General features: G+C 45.2%; 1 protein-coding gene across 1 annotated transcript; it reads right to left on the bottom strand.

Annotated features, from left to right (window-relative positions):
• Positions 1 to 6964: 6964 nt before the first annotated feature.
• On the bottom strand, positions 6965 to 20013 carry ND-MWFE (NADH dehydrogenase (ubiquinone) MWFE subunit). Its single transcript, XM_089545873.1, has 3 exons — positions 19796 to 20013; positions 17435 to 17521; positions 6965 to 7090 (listed from the first exon to the last, which is right to left on the bottom strand). Exons 1-3 carry the CDS (start codon positions 19892 to 19894, stop codon positions 7052 to 7054), a joined length of 225 nt encoding a protein of 74 aa, XP_089401999.1. The 5' UTR covers positions 19895 to 20013; the 3' UTR covers positions 6965 to 7051.
• Positions 20014 to 20065: the final 52 nt, after the last annotated feature.

The following is a 20065-nucleotide window of genomic DNA, read 5'->3' as shown; positions in this document are numbered from 1 at the left end:
ATCCGTCTCGTCGACCTTGATTAACGTGCAACGTTCAAATCGGACCCCGGCATCACTGAGACCACCTCGCTCTCTCCACCAAAGCAACGAGGGTGCACTGGTGAAGCAGTTTGTTGCGGGCAGTGTCTAACTGTATATTACAATCGGCGATCCGGAGCAGGTTTCATTGCTAGGCGAAACCGAAGAGCGTGCTGCAATGGACGATTTGAATTTAGATCACGAGGTCCGACTGGACCGACGACCCATCTCCGCCTAAACTCAGGTACGCTGCCCGATGTCGCACACAGCGGTGGTACACGCGGCCGACTGCGCTATGGTGGGCCTCGAAAGACTTCTCCCACTCTAAACACGAACACGTCCATATGGGAGTAAAAGGCAGTAAGCTGTCCTCTAGCGCACTCCCTATTATAAAAAAAGGAGTGCGCTAGAGGACAGCTTACTCTCTGTTTACTCCTTTCTGTTCAGAGTGCAAGGCCTCATGGGAGTTTCTCCGTTCTCGATTCTCCCGGCTGCACATGGCCACATGGATGGGATGTGCCTTTGCCAGTGCACCAGCACAGCAGCAGCCAGGCAACAGCTCAGGGCACGCACTTGCCGCTGCGGATGCGCAATATACGGCATAATTAAACTGACATTTTACTTTCAGAATGTCTACGAACGGTGTACCAAGACGCATAGAATTAATACCAAAATTCAAAATCTCTTCCATCAGCTTGCTATGCACCAGTACGTTCGTTGAAATTTGAAGTCCTTTTGTCGTTAGCTTTTGCACTGCACTTCCAGCAAGCCTCCTGCTTCTATGGCTACTGAGACTTGAGTTTACTCTGATAATAATGCTGGCATGTGCTGTTTGTACAATAGCTGCCAGGAATTAATGAACTTCAGCAAGCATTATCAAAAACTATAATTATTTTGCACCACCGGCACTCTTCTAAATCGCCTGTGGTGTGCTACGCTACACTAGCTGTTGCGTACAAAACACGCTGAAGCAGCAGCGCTCGTTCTCATGCACACAAGTTAGATTGGTTCACCACATACTGAGTCTTCAGCATCATGATCGACATATCGCGCGGCCCCTAATACATGTGCAAACAAAGGGAACTATTTTTCGCCCAATGCCAGCCTCATTTAACATGTCGCAGACAGAGGGGGTTATCGGACGGAATAGCGAGATGTCGCACCTGTGGCACTCTTCGTTCGAGATGAAAATATGTCAGTCTGACGTCAGGGGTGCGTCAACCGAAGGAGCGTCCAGTTGCAACAAGCTGCACTGCAGCCAGTACAGGCGCGAGATGATCGCATATGCAAACAGAACAAGCTAATCGTACGAGGGTGAACGCGCAGCAAAATGATCAGACCAGTTTTTTTTTTATTACTATGTCAGCCACAGCTGCGAGTTCGACAGCGTGCTCGGTGCAACCGCTACATCACAGATTTCTCATCCGTATCTCCGGACACAGCGCACGTCCAGAGCACAGCATATGATGGAATTGCGGTGTGGGTAGACGGCGTCAGAAAAGGACAGGCGATACTACGGCGCAGTAATATTGCCTGTTCTTTTCTGCTGTCCTCGTCATTTAGTGCAGTTTCGCCATGAATTGCCACGAACTAGCCCATCCGTATTATAATTTGTAATTCATTTGTTTCCTGAACTTTGGTTCCCAACACGACATGCGTCGCAAGATAACGTGCTGTACAAACTGATTCCGTTTCATGAGAGGTATACGGAACAGAAAGAGCGATTCATAACACCAGGTAGCAACAATCATTACTTCACACAGAAAATATTTGCTCTGGCTTGCGTTGGCTGTGAAAGTACCCGCAGTTTCTGATGCCTTGGTTGCTTTGACTTACAGCGAAAGTTGACAGAAATGAGGTTCTGAATGCTAACAGCCTCTTAAAGCCCTACTCTGTAACTTGGATCATAAGTTCAAATGCTAAAGCAAATTTCCTCCGACATAATACGAAACCTCATTCTCAGCCACCAAGTTCTTAACTTGGCGTCCTAATTGCACTATGGCAACTCGGGCAGTAGGAGAGCCACCTCCATTACAGGGGCAATGGGCACGGTGCATAACGATTGTTTTCAACTATTCATATGAGAAGTTTCCTGTCATAAGCTATGCAGCAATAGCGTGTTGGCCAGCAACTAGGATATGTGGGAACTGAGATGAACAAACCATTTTCAGCTCTAATGGGACATCCCGTCAATGGTCAACAGCCTCAACTGGGTGAACACAAATTCACACAGACTGAAAATTATGTCTTGGCTTGCATCAACGTCAATGTGCAAATTTCTTGAACAAATACAAGACGTTTCCGGAGCTGCATATTCGATCGATTCATACTCAAAAGCTCTGTGGACGCCCTTGCTCACGAGGCGACATTCATACATATTACATCCATTAAGTTAAAAGAAGTCTTGTGCCTATCTGAGGTCTTATTGTTCAAATGAGGTAGATCACAAATATTTTAGATAATTTCCTGGAACTCCTAAGCAGCTCAAGGGGCATCATTACTAGGAAAATGTTTGTACCATTGAAACTTCCTTCACAGAAGGCAGGAAACTCTGAAATAGTAGTCAAAATAATAAGGCAGATGCATGAGGTAACGTCTCCAAGCCAGCTCCACTGACCACTTGCAGGAAAAACAACATTAGATGTAATGATCTGACATGCATTTTCCTCGTCTAAATCTTGCCCTTCTGTTTCAAATTCACGCTCATCACTTGTGCACACAGCCACACACACATAAATAACTAGGTAGGCATTATGCAGAACTGCTGGCCTTCCCGGAAGAAAGGATTTATGTTCTCATCTTGGCTCCTTTTCATGCACGGATGTAATTTTCTATCGCGCTCTTATAGTCGACTGGCAGTCTCTTTATACATACAGCGCTACAAGCATTTTCTATACTATGGCAAATACAAAGAGCCCTGAAGTTTTTCTGTAGAGAGTACCGTCTGTGGAATAAATATGGCAAGCACCTCAGAAGAAGCAACACTTGAGATTCATTAACAGCCAGTTCAGAAGTGGAATTCCCTCCCCTCCCATTGTGTGACAGTGAAAGCTTTAATTCCCCCATGAAATTATTTTTGACAAGCTCACAGAAACTAATGCACTAAGCATCAGTGCACAGGAATATTGATTCCACCCTCCACCTCTCCGCTTCCCACCAACTACCAACTCTACCTTGTGCACGCAACATATGGGCATTCACATTTTCAAACCTGAGCACTGAAAACAATCATAGTCTTCTGTTTGCACCTACATCCTCCATCTCTTCTCAAACTCAATTCAATGCACAAAACCAAACAATGCAGCTTCAAGTTGCATATATCTGTAAAACTAAATTAACCAATTCTGGAAGAGCATAATGAACTTTCGCGTTAGCTACACAGAGAATCTCTCAGTACATAACTTTGTTGGCCTAGTAATAGAGCACACTTGGTAACCTATGTACACAACACAAAGAAAGCACTCTTGGAATCGCAACAATTTTCAGACATTTCAGAACTCTGCCTGAATGAACACAGTCATAGGTCCTGCATTACATGGGTTAAGAAGCTTCTCACATAGTGCAAACTAACTAGGAACTGGCAGTAGGCCAGCCAGTTATGAAACAAACTGCATGAATAACTATGTTGACACACTGAAAGACACAGAACGCTACTCAGTGCCACAATCTCTAGAGCTAACTTCATTGTACAATAAACCCTTCTATGTTTGAGCAGGTGGACAAAGCTAATTTAGCTCCCGCTTATAGCTGGACGCAAAGTTTTGATCTCACTGCAACCAAAAGACTGACACCATTGAACAGCTTCAAAAATATCTTGGGGGCACAGGGTAGACCCTATACTTTTCATGCATTCTGAGGTGCGTTTAATACCCATTTTCTCCACAACTATACCAGCTACCTATTTTTTCTTCATTCCCCATTCTCTCTTCGCTTTCACCCAACTATAATGTTGATTTTGCAGTGAATATTAATTTACACAACATTTTTTCTTTAAAACCATAAATTTTTTTGTTTTCATTCCCTAAAGTCTCCCAGAAGACCTACCGCATAGATTGCTACCATTCTGGTTCAGTAGTTCTGCACGTGTCTGCTGATAAGGTTCGAAAAAAGTCCAGCCTGCTTTGCTTTATACCTTTGTTGTTTTTCTAATAATGGGTCAAATGCAACAGAAAATAACATTCTGGGATGTTCAAGGTCAAAGACGAAAAACACTATTCCTTCAGTTCACCCCGCGGTGGCTCAGTGGTTATGGTGCTCGGCTGCTGACCCAAAAGGGGCGGGTTCGATCCTGGCCACGGCGGTTGAATTTCTTTGGAGGAGAAATTCTAGAGGCCCGTGTGCTGTGCGATGTCAGTGCACGTTAAAGAGCCCCAGGTGGTCGCAATTTCCAGAGCCCTCCACTACAGCGTCTCTTATAGCCTTAGTTGCTTTGGGACATTAAACCCCATAAACAAACCAACCAACTATTCCTTCAGTTCTTTGGCAGAAACAACATGCACTGAAACCTCTGTTTAGTAGCCAGTAGCAGTGTAGTCAGTACCAGTGTCATTTTGACACCTATTTGCTTGCCAGTTTGTGTCTGTAGCCTCCTTCGTGATCTGTTCTGCACCTCTCTCAGTAAACTACTTTCGCTGATAGTCCAGTTCACACAACCATATCACAATATAGGAACCAGGTGATATCCCAAACACCTCGGGTTATCCCCGAGAATATCACAGGACGTAAATTTGAGTCATGCCGTTATCACTGAATGTGAACGCTGCATGGAAGACGGTAATTCGGAGACGTGCACTCGAAGGAAGGTATTATTTGGTGCGTACTCCCAGATAATGTGGTTAAATGGCTCGTAAAACATTGTGTGTTCGCCTGTGGAGACACTTCTTGAGAAACTCTGGTTGGGCAGTAACTGGAAAGCAGACTTTATGGCATGAAGAACTGATTTCAGCAAGCATTTATGCATAAAAGCCTCATTCATCATCTGGCTCTTGTGAGCACACTCAGAGTTGTGGTTTTTCAAACGGAACACGTGACCAGCGTTGTGGAAAAACTGGAAATGTATGGTCCAAACGTATGTTTTCAATGCCTCGAACTTAAAGGGACACTAAGAAGAAATTGAAGTTGGTTTGTATCAGCAGAATACTAGCTCCTGATTACAAAAACGCCACTCGTACTGACAGCAAAGCTCTTGTAACGTAGAAAAGAGCAAGAACCAAAATACAGGTATCGCCGCCACAGGCCAAACTCGCAAGTACAAGCGTGATGACGTCATAGGACAAAGCAGTGTTGCTAGAACCAATGGTTCTAGCAACTCTAGGACCCGAGAAGTCACAAATCACTGAGGCGCAGCCAATGCATGCGCAAATCTCCTTGACGTCGCCAGATGGCGCCACGTGCCCGGCAGCTACGCGCGCGCCTGAAGCATCGGGACCAATCAGCGCCTGTTTTCCAGCGGTAGGCGAGCTCCCGGTATTCCGCTAGCGGTAACAAGGTACATGGTATGCTAAAGGTGTCTATTTGCGAGAACTTCGTTGACGACTTCGAGAACAAGATCCATCGTAACGCTGGCAAAACGCCAGAGCAAACGTAATCGAAGCGACTGTAGCGACGCCCGCAATAACCGATAGATGCCTTCAACGCGCGGCCAGCGGTAGCTTTCTTTTCGGCTGCTGCTAGGCCGCACTGCTGGCCGCAGAAATCACGGAGTCTGCGGTACGTCATGTGCACGTCATGTTTCACGTCACTTAGTCCTGTGTCGTCATAGGAGAATCCCAAGTTTGATTCAGAGCGGCGGGAAAAACTTTTTCAACTTCGAATCCAAATTTCTTAGAAATAAATGCATCTTTCGCTGCCGGCCAAGTGGCAACAAAGCCATGACATGCCGAACTATCGGATTTTACTATAAAAAAAATATTAATAGTGCTCTCCTCAGTGTCCCTTTAAAGCAAAAGACAAATTTCAAAAGAACCACAGAAGAGTGAAACAAGTGCGCCTCATATGAGGTAAGGGAAATGCAGAGCAGAATGCACCAGCATTTAATCAGACATACACTGCATCTTTTCTTATTTGCCCGACAGCTGAAGAATTAGCTGAGGTTAAGAAAATACCTCTTCTTTGTTTTCCACATCATAATCTATGGTATAAATAGACTGACTGCAAACTCCGAAGAAGTCCGGCGTGCCTGCTTGCCACTTGGTTTCAAAAACTGGGCTGTTCTGGCTCTACTAAAGGGCAGCAAAGAATGCAGGTCACCGAATAATGTTCAGGAAGGTTTGCACATTTCATGTTGGTAGAAAACAAAAAAATAGGAATTTTTTTTTCCCCATTTCAAACGGCGGGAGAAAACAAAGAATAGAATTTTTTTACCATATTTTACACTGCACCACGTCCTTAAATAAGTTACTGCATATCCTGAGATTGTGCACTGCAGATACTCTGCACTATCACCACTCAGCATAATTCTTCAGATATTACTATCATCACTCAGCATAATTCTTCATGCACGACATTTTTAGAACCGTAATTTTGTGTTAAGAATAAAAACACCAGTTACAATGCCTTGTTTCGCATACTCACGTTATCGCCATCATCAGCAAAGTTTAGCCCACTGCAGGGGAAATGTCTCCCGCATTTCTTTTGATTTCCAATTACTACATAATCTGAACGAACAAACGTAGCGTTTAAACAGGACACAGAAAGATGAGGACAGGACGGGGCTAGCCCCGTCCTGTCCTCATCTTTCTGTGTCCTGTTTTAAAAGCTACGTTTGTTCGTTCAGATTATGTATGACCAACTGGCCCCACAGTGTACTCTGTTAAAATTCCAATTACTACACCAATTTTGTAGCAGCCTCACCGACCATACTCTGCCAAATTCCTTAGCCGTAATCTTCATAGAAATACCATCTGCCTCCAAAAATAATCAAAAGAAAGAGACAAATAAAAAAAAATCCACTGTACACATGATATTTATAGCATTTGCTGAATCCAATGACATCTAACTTATAGATGGACTTGAGAAACTTGTCCAGGTAACTTCATGGCTTCTGTGGCTCATCAGGAATTCCTTCCAGGCCCTGAAAGCAAACAATGTTCATACATTTACTAATTCAAGATGATGAGACAAAGGAAAAAGAAAAGAAATTAACAAGGCAAAAAAAGTAAAAATTCACAAAGTAACAATTTTAGAAGGGCTTGTAACAGCCAGCCTACGTGCTCGAAGCACATGCGTAAACTTCACATTGTAAATGTTTCTCCAGCCTCAGACTACAACAAAGCTAGCAGTACGATTTAGCAAAGAAATGCTTGAAGAAATGATTGAGTGCATATGACACTTGGGCAGTTTAGCATGTCAAGAATGATTCCTGAACACCTTCCTCAGCACCTTTTTTAAGCTGTTCATCCAGCACAGACTTGCGTCACTGTCATTAAAACTATCAACACATTTTTTTTGCCACCATTTGACCTATTGATGAAGTTATGTGGCCTACCCACATTTATTTTTGTCTTTGGATAAAACCTAATTTTACATGATTCTAACCATCCCTCCCGAAGAGTTCCGTAGAAATTGGGAGTAAACCCGGCTTCTACTTGAACAAATGGCTTCTACATAACATATTTTGCCAGTGAAAAACACTGTGAGCAGTGCACGGAAACTAGTGGACATCTAGAACTTATCCTCGAGTGATGTTTTCTTTCAATTAGAGCATCCGTTAATTAGAGACTCATGTGTTTAGAACGGAGAGAATCCGTGAAACAATAAACATTCAAATAAATTTAACTTCCAAACCATGCAAATGTATAAGCATTATGCACAATCCTATTTAAAACCAAAGCAGACATAAAAAAAGCTGCAGGATAGTACAAACACACTGAATCAAAGACACAGCAACAAAAATCTTAAAACAGCTTAACCCAGGAAAATGAATAGTCCGGTCTTGTTTTTTTCTGTGTTCACCTAGGCTATTTCTTCCTTCTATGCTTCTCTTTGCAACGCATACAAACTCATCCTGGATGCCTCATGAGTCTAATTTTTCTTCCTACTTTTGTACCCCTGCAACTATGATTAGGCACTAGTGATGCTCACTTTTTTATTGGATAATTACTGCATCTTAACACAAATGGTAACATCATTTCCACATATCTTCAGTGCTGCCTGTGAGGTCAGGCATGTGTTCCACCATCAGCCTGCACCACTATTTCCCACCTCTGAACATCTGAGGAACCAAGCAGCTCCCAGCTCAGTTAGCTAGGTGTTGGCAAAAGAGAATCAAAAGGCTGCAGGTATGATCCCATCATTCTGACATGAGATTTTTCCTCAGTTTCTTATATACACGTTAGATAGCTAGGAATTAGGAAAAATGGACTGAGTTATGTTAAAAATTTGGCAGGATTTCTAAAGATCTTAACAATCAGCAGTAGGACATGAAATAGTAATTACTCATTGACATCCACCCAAGCGCAGCCATACAGCTACAAAGAAAAGATATACAGCTTTCTCAGAAACTTCGCAGTTAAAGGAAAATTCGTCCTGGTCCGGTGTTCGAACCCAGGACCATCGCTTCACCGGAGCAGTCGATCTACCAACTGAGCTAACCCGGACGGCAACCTTACGGTAGGGTGAGAGCGAATTCATCAATAACTCGAAGTGGGAACAGTGTTGGTCAAATGTTTAGGGGAACCCCCCAAGGTGGAGTAGATTTGTAATAAGAGAGTAATTAGCTGCAGCTAATTACTTCCTTATTGCAGCCGTATGGCTGCGCTTGGGCGGACGTCAATAAATAATTACTCCCTTATTACAAATCTACTCCACCATGGGGGATTCCCCTAAACATTTGACCAAGATGAAAGGATAATAGTTAGTTATATGGGGTTTTATGGCGCATAAGCAACTATGGCTATCATGCGCCAAACACAAGGTTAGATGATGTTATGTTAAGTGTATAGAGGTTACATTATAATAGATTTAAAACACTGGCTTTCTTTAGAAACTTACAAACAAGTGAAAACTCGACAAGTGTTCGCTTGCCTAAAAGCAATGCGGGATGAAATGGAATGTGTTGATTGTAAAATACCGTAAAAAATTTTTTTCTAAGTTGTTCGAGATGCGAACAAGAAATTAAAATGTGATTTACCGTGAGATCCTCACCACACATTTCACACACAGTTTTTTTTTTTTTTTGTTAATAAGAAGCTATGGGTGATGTGTGCGTGGCCTATGCGTAAACGACGTAAAATTACTTCGATAAAACGCCCTTTATGGCGGCTCGATTTCCATTCTTTTAAAATGGGCTTTACTGTATGCAGCTTGTTGTTTCCTTCATTTTCCCAGGAAGCTTGCCATTTGGCTCTTAGTTTGCTACGTACTAACTTCATGTAATCCTTAGGAGGCAAATTCACATGTTTTATTTCCATGGTTCTGGCTTGTGCAGCACACATGTCGGCTCTCTCATCGTCCCCAATGCCAACGTGACTGGGAACCCAGCAGAATTTTATAACATGTTTTTGTGCTGTGACCTTTACTATATTGTGTATGATGCTCCCTAACAGTGGCTCCGTGGCAGATGAAAGGATAAGTGGGCAGAAAAGTTACTATGTAGTGCCATCCAAGAAAACTACCACTGCCACAGTTTCTACCACTTCACTGTGTGTTGACTGGAATTATAGTAGCAGATATAAGGTGCATCTGAAGCACATCGTAGACATGCACAGCACTGATAAGGTGGTTGACGTAAAACAAACAAATTCTTTTGAATGGGGCAAGTTATCAAGCTTTCCAGAGTAAAGTCAAGCTTTCCCCTTGATTTCGTTGGTGCACTTTAAGGAGTGAAGCAAATTGTATATGGCGGCTTTTTATTTCAGAAAAGCTGAAATACCTGTGCAGTATCAAACCTAGGCCAGTTTTTACTATTAAGCAGAGCACCAGATTATCAGACCAGTCTACTGCTACAGAATTATGTTTCTTCCACTCGAACATTAATAAACAAAACAGCCCCGAAACAATTTCTGAACAGGTTTTTAAAGGCATGCAGGTTCCTGTATTATTCTGTGAACCAATCATAGCAGTAAACGAAATCAGCACTTCAATATTTCACTCTATTAAACAGGTGACACCAAAATTATTGTGCTTATAATTTCGTCTTTTCATTAGCTTGCGGCAAAAGCGGCCACATTATTTTGCATGTTGCGAGGCAGGTGCCTGAGAGGCTGCATCCGCTCACACCGGTAGCGTGACACGTTCTACGGTGCATGCGTTCGCTGACATCAGTAGCCTGACGTGCTCTATTGTGCGCGTGCTTGCCAGCACCTCACGCTTAGGTGACGACAAAAGCTTGAAGAACAGACTATTTCCTTGCTGCTGGGGCACAATGCATGGCAGCCATGAATGTGGGCAGAGCTTTGTTGCAGACTTGAGTCGTATCCAACTGGTTTGGTTTGGTTTATGGGGTTTAACGTCCCAAAGCGACTAAGGCTATGAGAGACGCCGTAGTGGAGGGCTCCGGAAATTTCGACCACCTGGGGTTCTTTAACGTGCACTGACATCGCACAGTACACGGGCCTCTAGAATTTCTCCTCCAAAGAAATTCTAGCCGCCGCGGCCGGGATCGAACCCGCGTCTTTCGGGTCAGCAGCCGAGCACCATAACCACTCGGCCACCGCGGCGGCAGTCGTATCCAACTACAGATTTGATTTGATTTATTGGGGTTTAACGTCCCAAAGCGACTCAGGCTATGAGGGACGCCGTAGTGATTGAGTCATATCCGACTACAGATTACATGCTGATGAATACAGCGGCTGATAGCTGCTCCATGTTGAGCAGAGGACCTGCAGTCTTGCTCCAAATTTCATTTCCCATTTCCTGTGCCTTTTAAAGTCCCCATCCCCTTTTCTTGCTGCCATGACATCATTTCCATTATTAGGTAGATGGATTCAGTTGGTGCTAGGAACACCAGCTACCAATGTGAGTGGAGGTGTAGGAAAAACAGGCTGAGCAAGCCCAATACATTTGCATTTAAGTCAGCGGTAACTGGACTATCCACATGAGAAAAAGATTAAGTTATAAAATAGGGACCTTCATTTTTGGCTTTAGTTTTTCCAAATTCAGGGGGTAAAAACTGGGTGCCATACAGAAGAATCTCAAATATGAACACGGTTGATACAAATTTCAGGATAATATTTCGAATGTGCAGAATTTCGAATGTTCCAAACAGTCCCCCGCGCCACTAGGATGATAAGAAAGTATGAGCCACAACCTATGCATTAAGCACTTCCTGCGCATCGCCAACACTGTGATTGCTAGTTGTGTGAAAGCACCAGAGACAGTGAGCCGCGTTGTGCAGCAACAAATAACTCCCATCAGCAGTCAAGAGATCACCTGCATGAATGTATTTGCGACGTTTCTGCATACGGATTTTAAAGCTATATCATTAAGGTGCTTGTTCTGCACAAAATCTGGTGTTGGTGCCGTCAGCATTGTGAGCAAAAAATCACTGTAGAAGCAACCTAGGTGGGCCACCTAGGTCACTAGACCTTGTGGCGTTGTTACAACCTGCCCACTGCATTGTGGGCAAATTGGCCACGGTGGCAGGCAGCAGTTAAGCTAATGACTGATCACGAGAGGTTGTGTGGGAAGAGCAACTTTGGTCGTGCGTGTTACACAAAGGTGTAAACTACACACCACACTTGCCTAATGTAAAAGTAACAGGATGCATGTAGTGTATGTGGCTTAAATACACATTAGAAAAAAAAATTGAAAGCTGACTCCCACTGCAATGCCTTTGGTGGTATAGCTTGCTTGATAAATTAATAAATGCCAACTTAATGCTGCCACTACATTCGAACTGAGGTATAAAAAATGGCAACAGCAAAGGTTTCGAATAACCTAGAAGCAAGAAAACATCGCATCCACACTTGACAAGTTCCAGCAATGACATGCTGCCCGCTGGTGTGCAGGCAGAGCAACGTTCACTAGTGGTTTCTACGCCTAACCTGCTTCGCATCGAATCTGCAGTGGAAGATGGTTTGGAGCACAGTGTAAGAATATTTTAGGTGTAGACACTGACCACCCGCCGCAGCAGAGAGCGCGCACAGATCATGTTTGCCCTTTAGTACATGCGCCGATTGCAGCAGCGCGGGGGCACTGCGAAGTAGTGGCCATTCGCTTGCGAAGCGGCGGACGCGGCTGAGCGGTTTGCACGGCCTTCGGTGCCGTTTTAGGCTGTGTTTGTAGTTGTTTTGTACAGCCAAAGTGCATCACAAGGTGTAGACGTTAGGTTCTCGGCTTCCACGATGTGGTAGGCACCGTGCACGAACAAAGCTCGCTAGAACTAGCTTTGTGCTAGAACCAGCCGCAGTGATCATTGTGCAAACACACGTGGTGGCGTGGACCGACGCCATGGACAGCCGTTGCGGCCTATGTACCGTATTTTCCGGTGTATAAGACACGGTTTTTTGTCAAAAATCTTGTTGGTGCGTCCTATACAAGGGTGCGTCTTATATGCGAATTTTTCGTTTTTTTTGCGAGTTCAGAAATTACTCAGGTTCATGCTCAAGCTTTTTTCACCGAAAAAAAAAACTCTACCAATGATGCGGTAGTAACACGGTTAATACTTCAATACGGGGACCGCCGTGCGCAACTTTTTTTTAGGTGAACTTTATCATGAAACGGTGGGGATGACGACTTCCAGAATCGCAAACACGCGGTCGTTTCGGAGGCGCAAGCAAAAGTAATGTGAAATTCCAAAAGATGGCGACAGTCGCGCTTCTTGCCATTGTCAAAACAAGCCAAGCCGGCGTTCTTTTTTAGTCATTCTTTTCAACTTCGCAACCGCGTACGTCATGGAGGGTGTACGTATTACGTCTGTGTTGGTGACTTCGGCGTGTGTTTTCCACTACCTGCACCTGTCGTGCTCGGTCTTACTACAGTATGCCACCGAAGTTGCGCAAGAGCTACACCGCAAAGTTCAAATTATCTGCGGTTGAGTATGCTACCGAAAACGGAAATCGGGCTGCGGGCCTACGGAGCTTTTATGCGATCAGATGAGTCCATCCATGGTTCATTTCACGATGGTCGAGTAAGCGTGCTTAATTAACCCTCACTAGACTAAGTGGGTAAATTGGGGTGCGTCTTATACACGGGTGCGTCTTATATACCAACTTTTTCAATGAGAGCCTTCATATATGGCGGGTGCGTCTTATACAAGGGTGCATCTTATACACCGGAAAATACGGTACATAGCGGCTGTGATGTGTTGGCTGTTGCTGTGGCACACCTGAGGGGTCCAGCTGGGTCCAGAAGCTGACTAGATGCGATTATGCTTCGTACCCAACTGTAGATCGGGCTACCAGAGTTGCCCGGACCAAGTGTCACTTTTTTAAAGCTGCGTCGGAGCCTGCTCACCTAGAACTTTGACTCCACGCAATCCCAAGAGCAGATAGGATATTGCAAGCGAGCAACCACATCTGCGCGAAGCACTTTCTGGAGTGTATATGATATAACATCGTACTACACCGAGTTGAACAGCAAGGCACTTTTAAATGCACCCAAGAAACCGGTGCTGCTGGCGAATGCTGTGCCCAGCATTTTTCGCAGATGTCCCAAATCTCTGACAAAACAGGCAAGTTCAAGAAAGCATCCTAGAAAATGACAGTCTGTAGCTACGTGTGCCAAGCAGGCAAGCAAGCGGTCCGCACCCTCTGCTGCCGCACTGCCCTCGGGGACGGCCTGTGAAAAACAATAAGACGCCGATCCTTCATAGAACCCCCAAAAGAAACGGCGCACAGGTGGCTGGAGTACATGATGCGTGTCAACTGATCAAGGAGCACGCCCTTTTTCCACCACAAAACTTGGAGGTGCCTCCTCACTTAACTGCAAGCTCCGTCTTCATGGGCATTCATGGTGCTAAGGTTTGTTGTTTTGTGCACTGGTTGGGTACTTGACATTCTAGGTGCTCAGCATTCCCTGTACAGGGTCAATCACACTTACCGTGAACACGGCTCCGCGTGGCACCGCGCTCCGCGTGGCACCGCGCTCCGCGTGGCACCGCGCTCCGCGTGGCACCGCGCTCCGCGTGGCACCGCGCTCCGCGAAGCGCCGCTTGCAGCGCCCGCAGGAAGCGGCGGTGGATTCTCGGGCAGGCGCAGAGCGCGATGGGCGGGGCCACCAGCGCGTCGTCTGCTTCTGCGCGTCGTCTGCTGTCGTGTGGAGTGTCGCCGCGAAGAGCGCTTGCCTGAGGTGCTGACGGGAAATCGTCGACTGTTTCAGACCGATCAAAATGATCGTTACGCAGCACACACTTCTCCACAATTTGTACTCTTTGCTCCTCTGGAACACGAGACATTACGACGTGGTTCTGTGTTCACAGATTAGCTGCTACTGCATTTAGGGGCTGCAATTTCTGACTGAAAGCTGCCAGTGATAAGTCGATGACTGCCTAAAATTTCTGCAAACTCATCACACAATCTTTCCGCGAGTGCACCATTCTGCAGCTCATTGGGCTGACTCGGCTGGCTAGCCGCCAGCGGCGCATGGTCTCGATCAGAGCAATAACCACGACGCCGCTTTCTGCCACATCGAATATTTACCCTTAATAGCAACGCCTAGCATTTTTTTCGTGCAAGCGCGCTACATGCAGCCACCGTGGTTTTCGAAGTGATCTAACCTCACCATCATTGCCGACTCCCGGCCGAGACAGCGCAATGACTTGAAGAATGCGGCACTCTGCGTTGCGTGATCATTTTGCAGATATTTTTTTCAGCCATTTGCTTGTCTTCAGTGGCTTCTAGTCTGGAAACTCAGGTCGACTACATTCGCGTGTAACGATCACTGAAATGCAGTAGTAGAACTCGGAGATAAACATGCCTCATGTGATAATTTCATGCATCGTTCTCGTTCGAAATAAAACAAAGAAGCAATTCGAACTCTTTTTTTGTCCTCGCTGTTCTTGAGAGATAGGCGAGGAAGGGAGCGCGGCATGCGGCTGCCATTCACCAGCCATTTCGCATTCCTACAGTATGAAGTCAGGGCCGTGCAACTGCCTTATTACACGCCAAGAGAGTTTTAGTAATGTTGAGCTACCGTTTTAGAGAAGTGTGTGCTTCGTAACGAGCATTTTGATCAGTCTGAAACAGTCGACGATTTCCTGTCAGCACCTCAGGCAAGCGCTCTTCGCGGCGATACTCCACACGACAGCAGACGACGCGCAGTAGCAGACGACGCGCTGGTGGCCCCGCCCATCGCGCTGTCTGCGCCTGCCCGAGAATCCACCGCCGCTTCCTGCGGGCGCTGCAAGCGGCGCTTCGCGGAGCATGGTGCCACGCGGAGCCATGTTCACGCTAAGTGTGATTGACGCTGTACATGCCATGGCAGCAGAGCAATTAATTTTCACATTCACCTCATCATGCGGTTTCACACTGCCAGAACTGCCAGCAGCTGCCCAAGGCTACATACTCAATCCGTCTCCACATGTGAGGAGGGTTCATAGAACAAAGAGAGAAGCGGCACTTAAAGGTACATTAAAGAGGATTCCGAGCTAGTCTCTTTACAGCAGAAACTCATCTACATGCTCCAAGCACACTTAGAAACTGCGAATTATTGTTCTGTACGGCCGGTTTCCCTATTAAATTGAATTAAATGTCCCGGCTCCAACCTTTTTTTTTTTGAACTCGCCTCCGAAAGTAGGAGGAGTCAACCAATGCATGGAGTGCCTTTCAGCCAGACCCGTGGTGGGTTGCCACTCTGCCACCAACAGAATGATACGTAAAGCAAAGAGTCCATGCGTATTTTTTATTTCCGTGGGCCTAATTTGTGGCTATGCTGTCTACAACAAACTATTTATTCATGGAAACCTAGAAAACAAAACAAAACCGAAAGTGAAGCCGCCACACAACTGGCTGAAAGGCACTTCACGCATTGGTTGACTCGTCCTACCTTCGAAGGTCAGTTCAAAATAAAGGCGGGAGCCGGGATGTTTAATCCAATTGAATAGGGAAACAGGCAGCACAGGGCAATAATACGAAGCTTGTAAGAAAGCTCAGAACACATAGATCGAATTCGCACGGTAAAAAGACGAGCTGAGAATCTTCTTTAGTGCACCGTTAAGGGGTACGGTGCACAGTTCGATATATATAATGTTCCGCTAAGAATATATGCAAACAACAGTGGCTATACTTTTGCAGGGGTTTTCAAGGGATGTCCTGACTGTTGGGTATAAACAACACTACGATATATCTGGGCTTGAATGCACTGTGTGAGGCAACTTCCATTCTGTTTCCACCTGCCTCGCCTTCTATTAACCCATTTTCATTGCACTCTCGGCTTGTAAAGATGCACACCAATTTTTTCACAATTCCTCCAGAGCTGGTGCCTGAACCTTACTCTGTAAACAACATGCTTGTTTGACGAGTCTCCCCTTTGTCCTCCAAATGTTCCATTTATGCTAGGAGAAGCGAACTGCCACCAAGCCTGAAAAACTGCTTTCTTTGAACCATCGCATATATTATGAAAAATGCCATGGAAGTAACTCAAGGTCTTGAATTTGAGCAGTGTATACACAGATAATCTGACAGAGCAACTGCTTTCATAAAAAAAAAAAAGAAAGTGAAACTATAATGTGTAAAAGGAGAACCTAGGTGCAGAGGCAGTTTTTTTCACTACGGCCTGCAGAAGTCACATACAGTCTAGCCCGGTTATAACGAAGTCGGCGGGAATCGGAAATCACTTCGCTATATCCGCTATTTCGTAATATGTGGACTACGGAAAAAAAAATGCAAACATCGACATACCGATGCAAACATCGGCAAACATCGGCATACCGGCATACCTGGGAGAAATAGAGAACCGCGACTGGCCAAGACGGCCGCTCTCTGCGACGTCATCGAAAAAAAAAAAATCATCCCTGTTCTTTTTTACGTTTTTCCCCTGCGCGGCGTGCTCTACCGCTATATGCCGTGACGCCGTTCAAGGACAACGCAACACGAGACCGGCGTGCCATGCGATGCAGTGAAGCAACCTTTCGCTCCGCAGGAGAGCAGATGACGTTACGAAAGGACGCCGTCAGCCGAACTTTGCTCTTATTTTCGCAGAAAAAATCGCCTCAAGGACGCAAAAATGTGTTGATTGGCAGATTATTTTTGGGTTGGTATTAAATCTCTTCGTTATATCCGCTGATGCGCTCTTATTTACTTCGTTAAAACCGGACCCAAAATGTATTGAAAATGCAAAAATGGGAATGGGAAATTGAAATCCCTTCGTTATAACCGCTATTTCGCTATAAGTGGCTTCGTTATAAACGGGCTAGACTGTATTCGATTGTACAGTTGCCATGACTAACTTAATACCTTGGAGTCATGCCCAAAACAGGACTGACATTCGGCCCCCAAAAATATGAAAAAATAAATAAATAAATAAATGATGAACTTACAATGGTCTTGTAAGGGGTTCCAGTCAGCCTCTCATCCCGCATTGCATCACACCGAGTTTCCCACTTCCAAAGGGTTCGCCTGTAAGGCTGCAAATGGACAAGAGGTGCAGTTCATCTGATTAGTAAGTGCTGTGGGTAGCTCTGATGAATTCCAAACAACGAACCATCAAAGGTGGCCGGAAAAAGCTGCAAGGAGCTTTTTCAGTTCAGTGGCCCTGAATTCAGTTTGTATAACAGGACTGGTAGGCATTAAAAAGTGAAAAAATACTATGTCAATAATGGATGCCATATGCCATGAAGCTCTAAGGATCTCTCACCAGCTGTCACCTTGCAGTAAAACAATCCATGCATGCACATTCGAGTGATTCTGACATTACAGCTGTGGTTGTGCAGGAGACCATATTCAGTGATAAGTGCTGTAAAAGGCTACGAAGAGGGCTACTTTCTGGATTATTAATGCGAAGGCACTAGACGGCTTGTTGACACAAAAACCCGGTATCACCCAGAAAATGGCAGTGTTACAAAGCTCGCGACTGGCTGAAATGGTGCAACGTCATCAAAGGCAAGAAAATGCAAAATGTTAACCAATAGTCCGTACTAGTACTCAGAACTCTACCAACTGGGACAGAATAGAACTAGAATTAAACTGTAATGCTTTCACATCACTCGCACATCAGTTTCTTAAGTGCCCCTCATATAAATTGTTTTTATGTTGCAGCGCACCAGAGCTCGAAATTCCTGCATCGCTAGTCCCTTATTAAGCAAATATCTTACTTATATTTATTAAATGCCAAATTTTCCCCTCGCTGGTTCTAGGTTCTCTTCCTTCGTTACTCTCACTATTCCTGAGATCTATCCCATGGTGTCCAAATGCCTGTTAATCTGCCTGCTTCCTCCCTCCTTTTGCACTAAAGTCACCTGTCACCCACAGGCACATTCCCTTCCCTCATGCCTGTTTCAACATCTTCACAAAGCATTTCAACTATTTTGGCATCTTGGTCCTATATTTGTGCCTTCAATTTGTACTTCTATTAACCTTGATTACGATCATTACCAACTTCTTGTTAGCACTGAAGAATTAATCACTGTCTGCTATTTCTTCATGGATTAGGTTTGGTTTATGGGGGTTTAACGTCCCAAAGCGACTCAGGCTATGAGGGACACTGTAGTGAAGGGCTCCGGAAATTACGACCACCTGGGGTTCTTTAACGTGCACTGACATCGCACAGTACACGGGCCTCTCTCCATAGATTAGAAATCTTCGTCTCTCCTGGCAGGTATATCACGGTAGTGCAGTATATGCGTGCTCTTAAACACTGTATCAAGCTCATTCTAATCTTGCTAAGCGCTGTGACGTACCATCTAGCGCTAGGCACCTCTTCAAGCAATGAACCCAGGTTAGCCTCACTACGATTCTAGTTTTAAACATTGTGAGATTGTTTATACATAGTTTTCACCGACATCATAGTGGCCGCCATCTCTGGGTTCCGAAAGCGCAGCGAAAGCCTCGGCGATTTGTTAACCCGCCCATCACCAACAGGTTCCCGCATACACTGTGGAAGCTAGCCACAGTACCCAAAGATGGCGCCCGTGGCAGCTTATTCACGTGATGATGGTCCTGCACAATACTCAGTAAGCCTCTCTTGCACACACTGCCGAACAAACATTTCACCCCGTAGAAATGCAGGCAGGCCGAATGCAGGGCAAGTTGGTATCAGGCCATGCAGTAAAAAGCTCTTCGTGGGCAAGCAGGTGGTAGATGTGAACGTGAACGCGCGCTCCTGTGAGCGTGCTACTTTCTCTGTCCGTGTTTTTTTGCGCTGGTACGTGTCTGTCTCTACTCCTGCTTTGTGTATTTGACACTCTACTATACCTCACAGTTTGTTCTAACGCTAAAAGACACGTGGAGTAAACTAAATTTTTCTTTTGCGCTTGGGGCGTGAAAATGTAAGCCGAAATTTTACGATGCAACATTTTGCGAGCAAGTTTTATTTCTGTGTACACAGTGGAGACAAAATACATGCTGCTGACAGGCAGGCTGGTTGATGACCACAGTACGCGCGCCTGTTACTAAAAGGTGCAAAAATCACGCAACAGGTCATCAACAGGCGGTACACACGACGTAGGCAGTCGTCGCGAACAATCGGCGGTTCTGGCTGCCAGCTGCAATCTTAACTGACGAGTGTAATCGGCTCGAGCAAAATTTCTGCTGACTTCTCGGCGGTGAGAACGTTGACTATCTTATTTTTTGTTGCATGAACCCTGGGAGGAACGAACGGTGACAAAATCTGAAACATTCATAGGGCAGTTACACCGTGGCCCAGTATCCATGCAGTTCCCAAAGGTCACCAATGTACTAACCTTGCCGTCGAAAAGCCAACACAGAGGCCTATCAACCAGGGAGGGCACCAACAAACAGCCAGCAATGATGGCTGCAGAGGGCAGTATTTCGTACCACATATTTACAAACGAAGGGCAACGAAATTAACCAACGATTCAAGCAAACGAATGCCAAAGGCACTCAACACCCAGCTCAGCACAAGGGGAGACGACGTTAGCAACGTTAGCGACTCAACGACTCCACGCGGTTGTCTCTACCTCTGCAAAAATTTTCATGCACTTAAAAATTGT

The sequence above is a fragment of the Amblyomma mixtum genome, chromosome 5 (assembly GCF_055824585.1).
Source record: "Amblyomma mixtum isolate Tamu chromosome 5, ASM5582458v1, whole genome shotgun sequence".
Lineage (NCBI taxonomy): Eukaryota > Metazoa > Arthropoda > Arachnida > Ixodida > Ixodidae > Amblyomma > Amblyomma mixtum.
The sequence above is the reverse complement of the archived record's forward strand: the minus strand, read 5'-3'. Positions and strand labels throughout refer to the sequence as shown.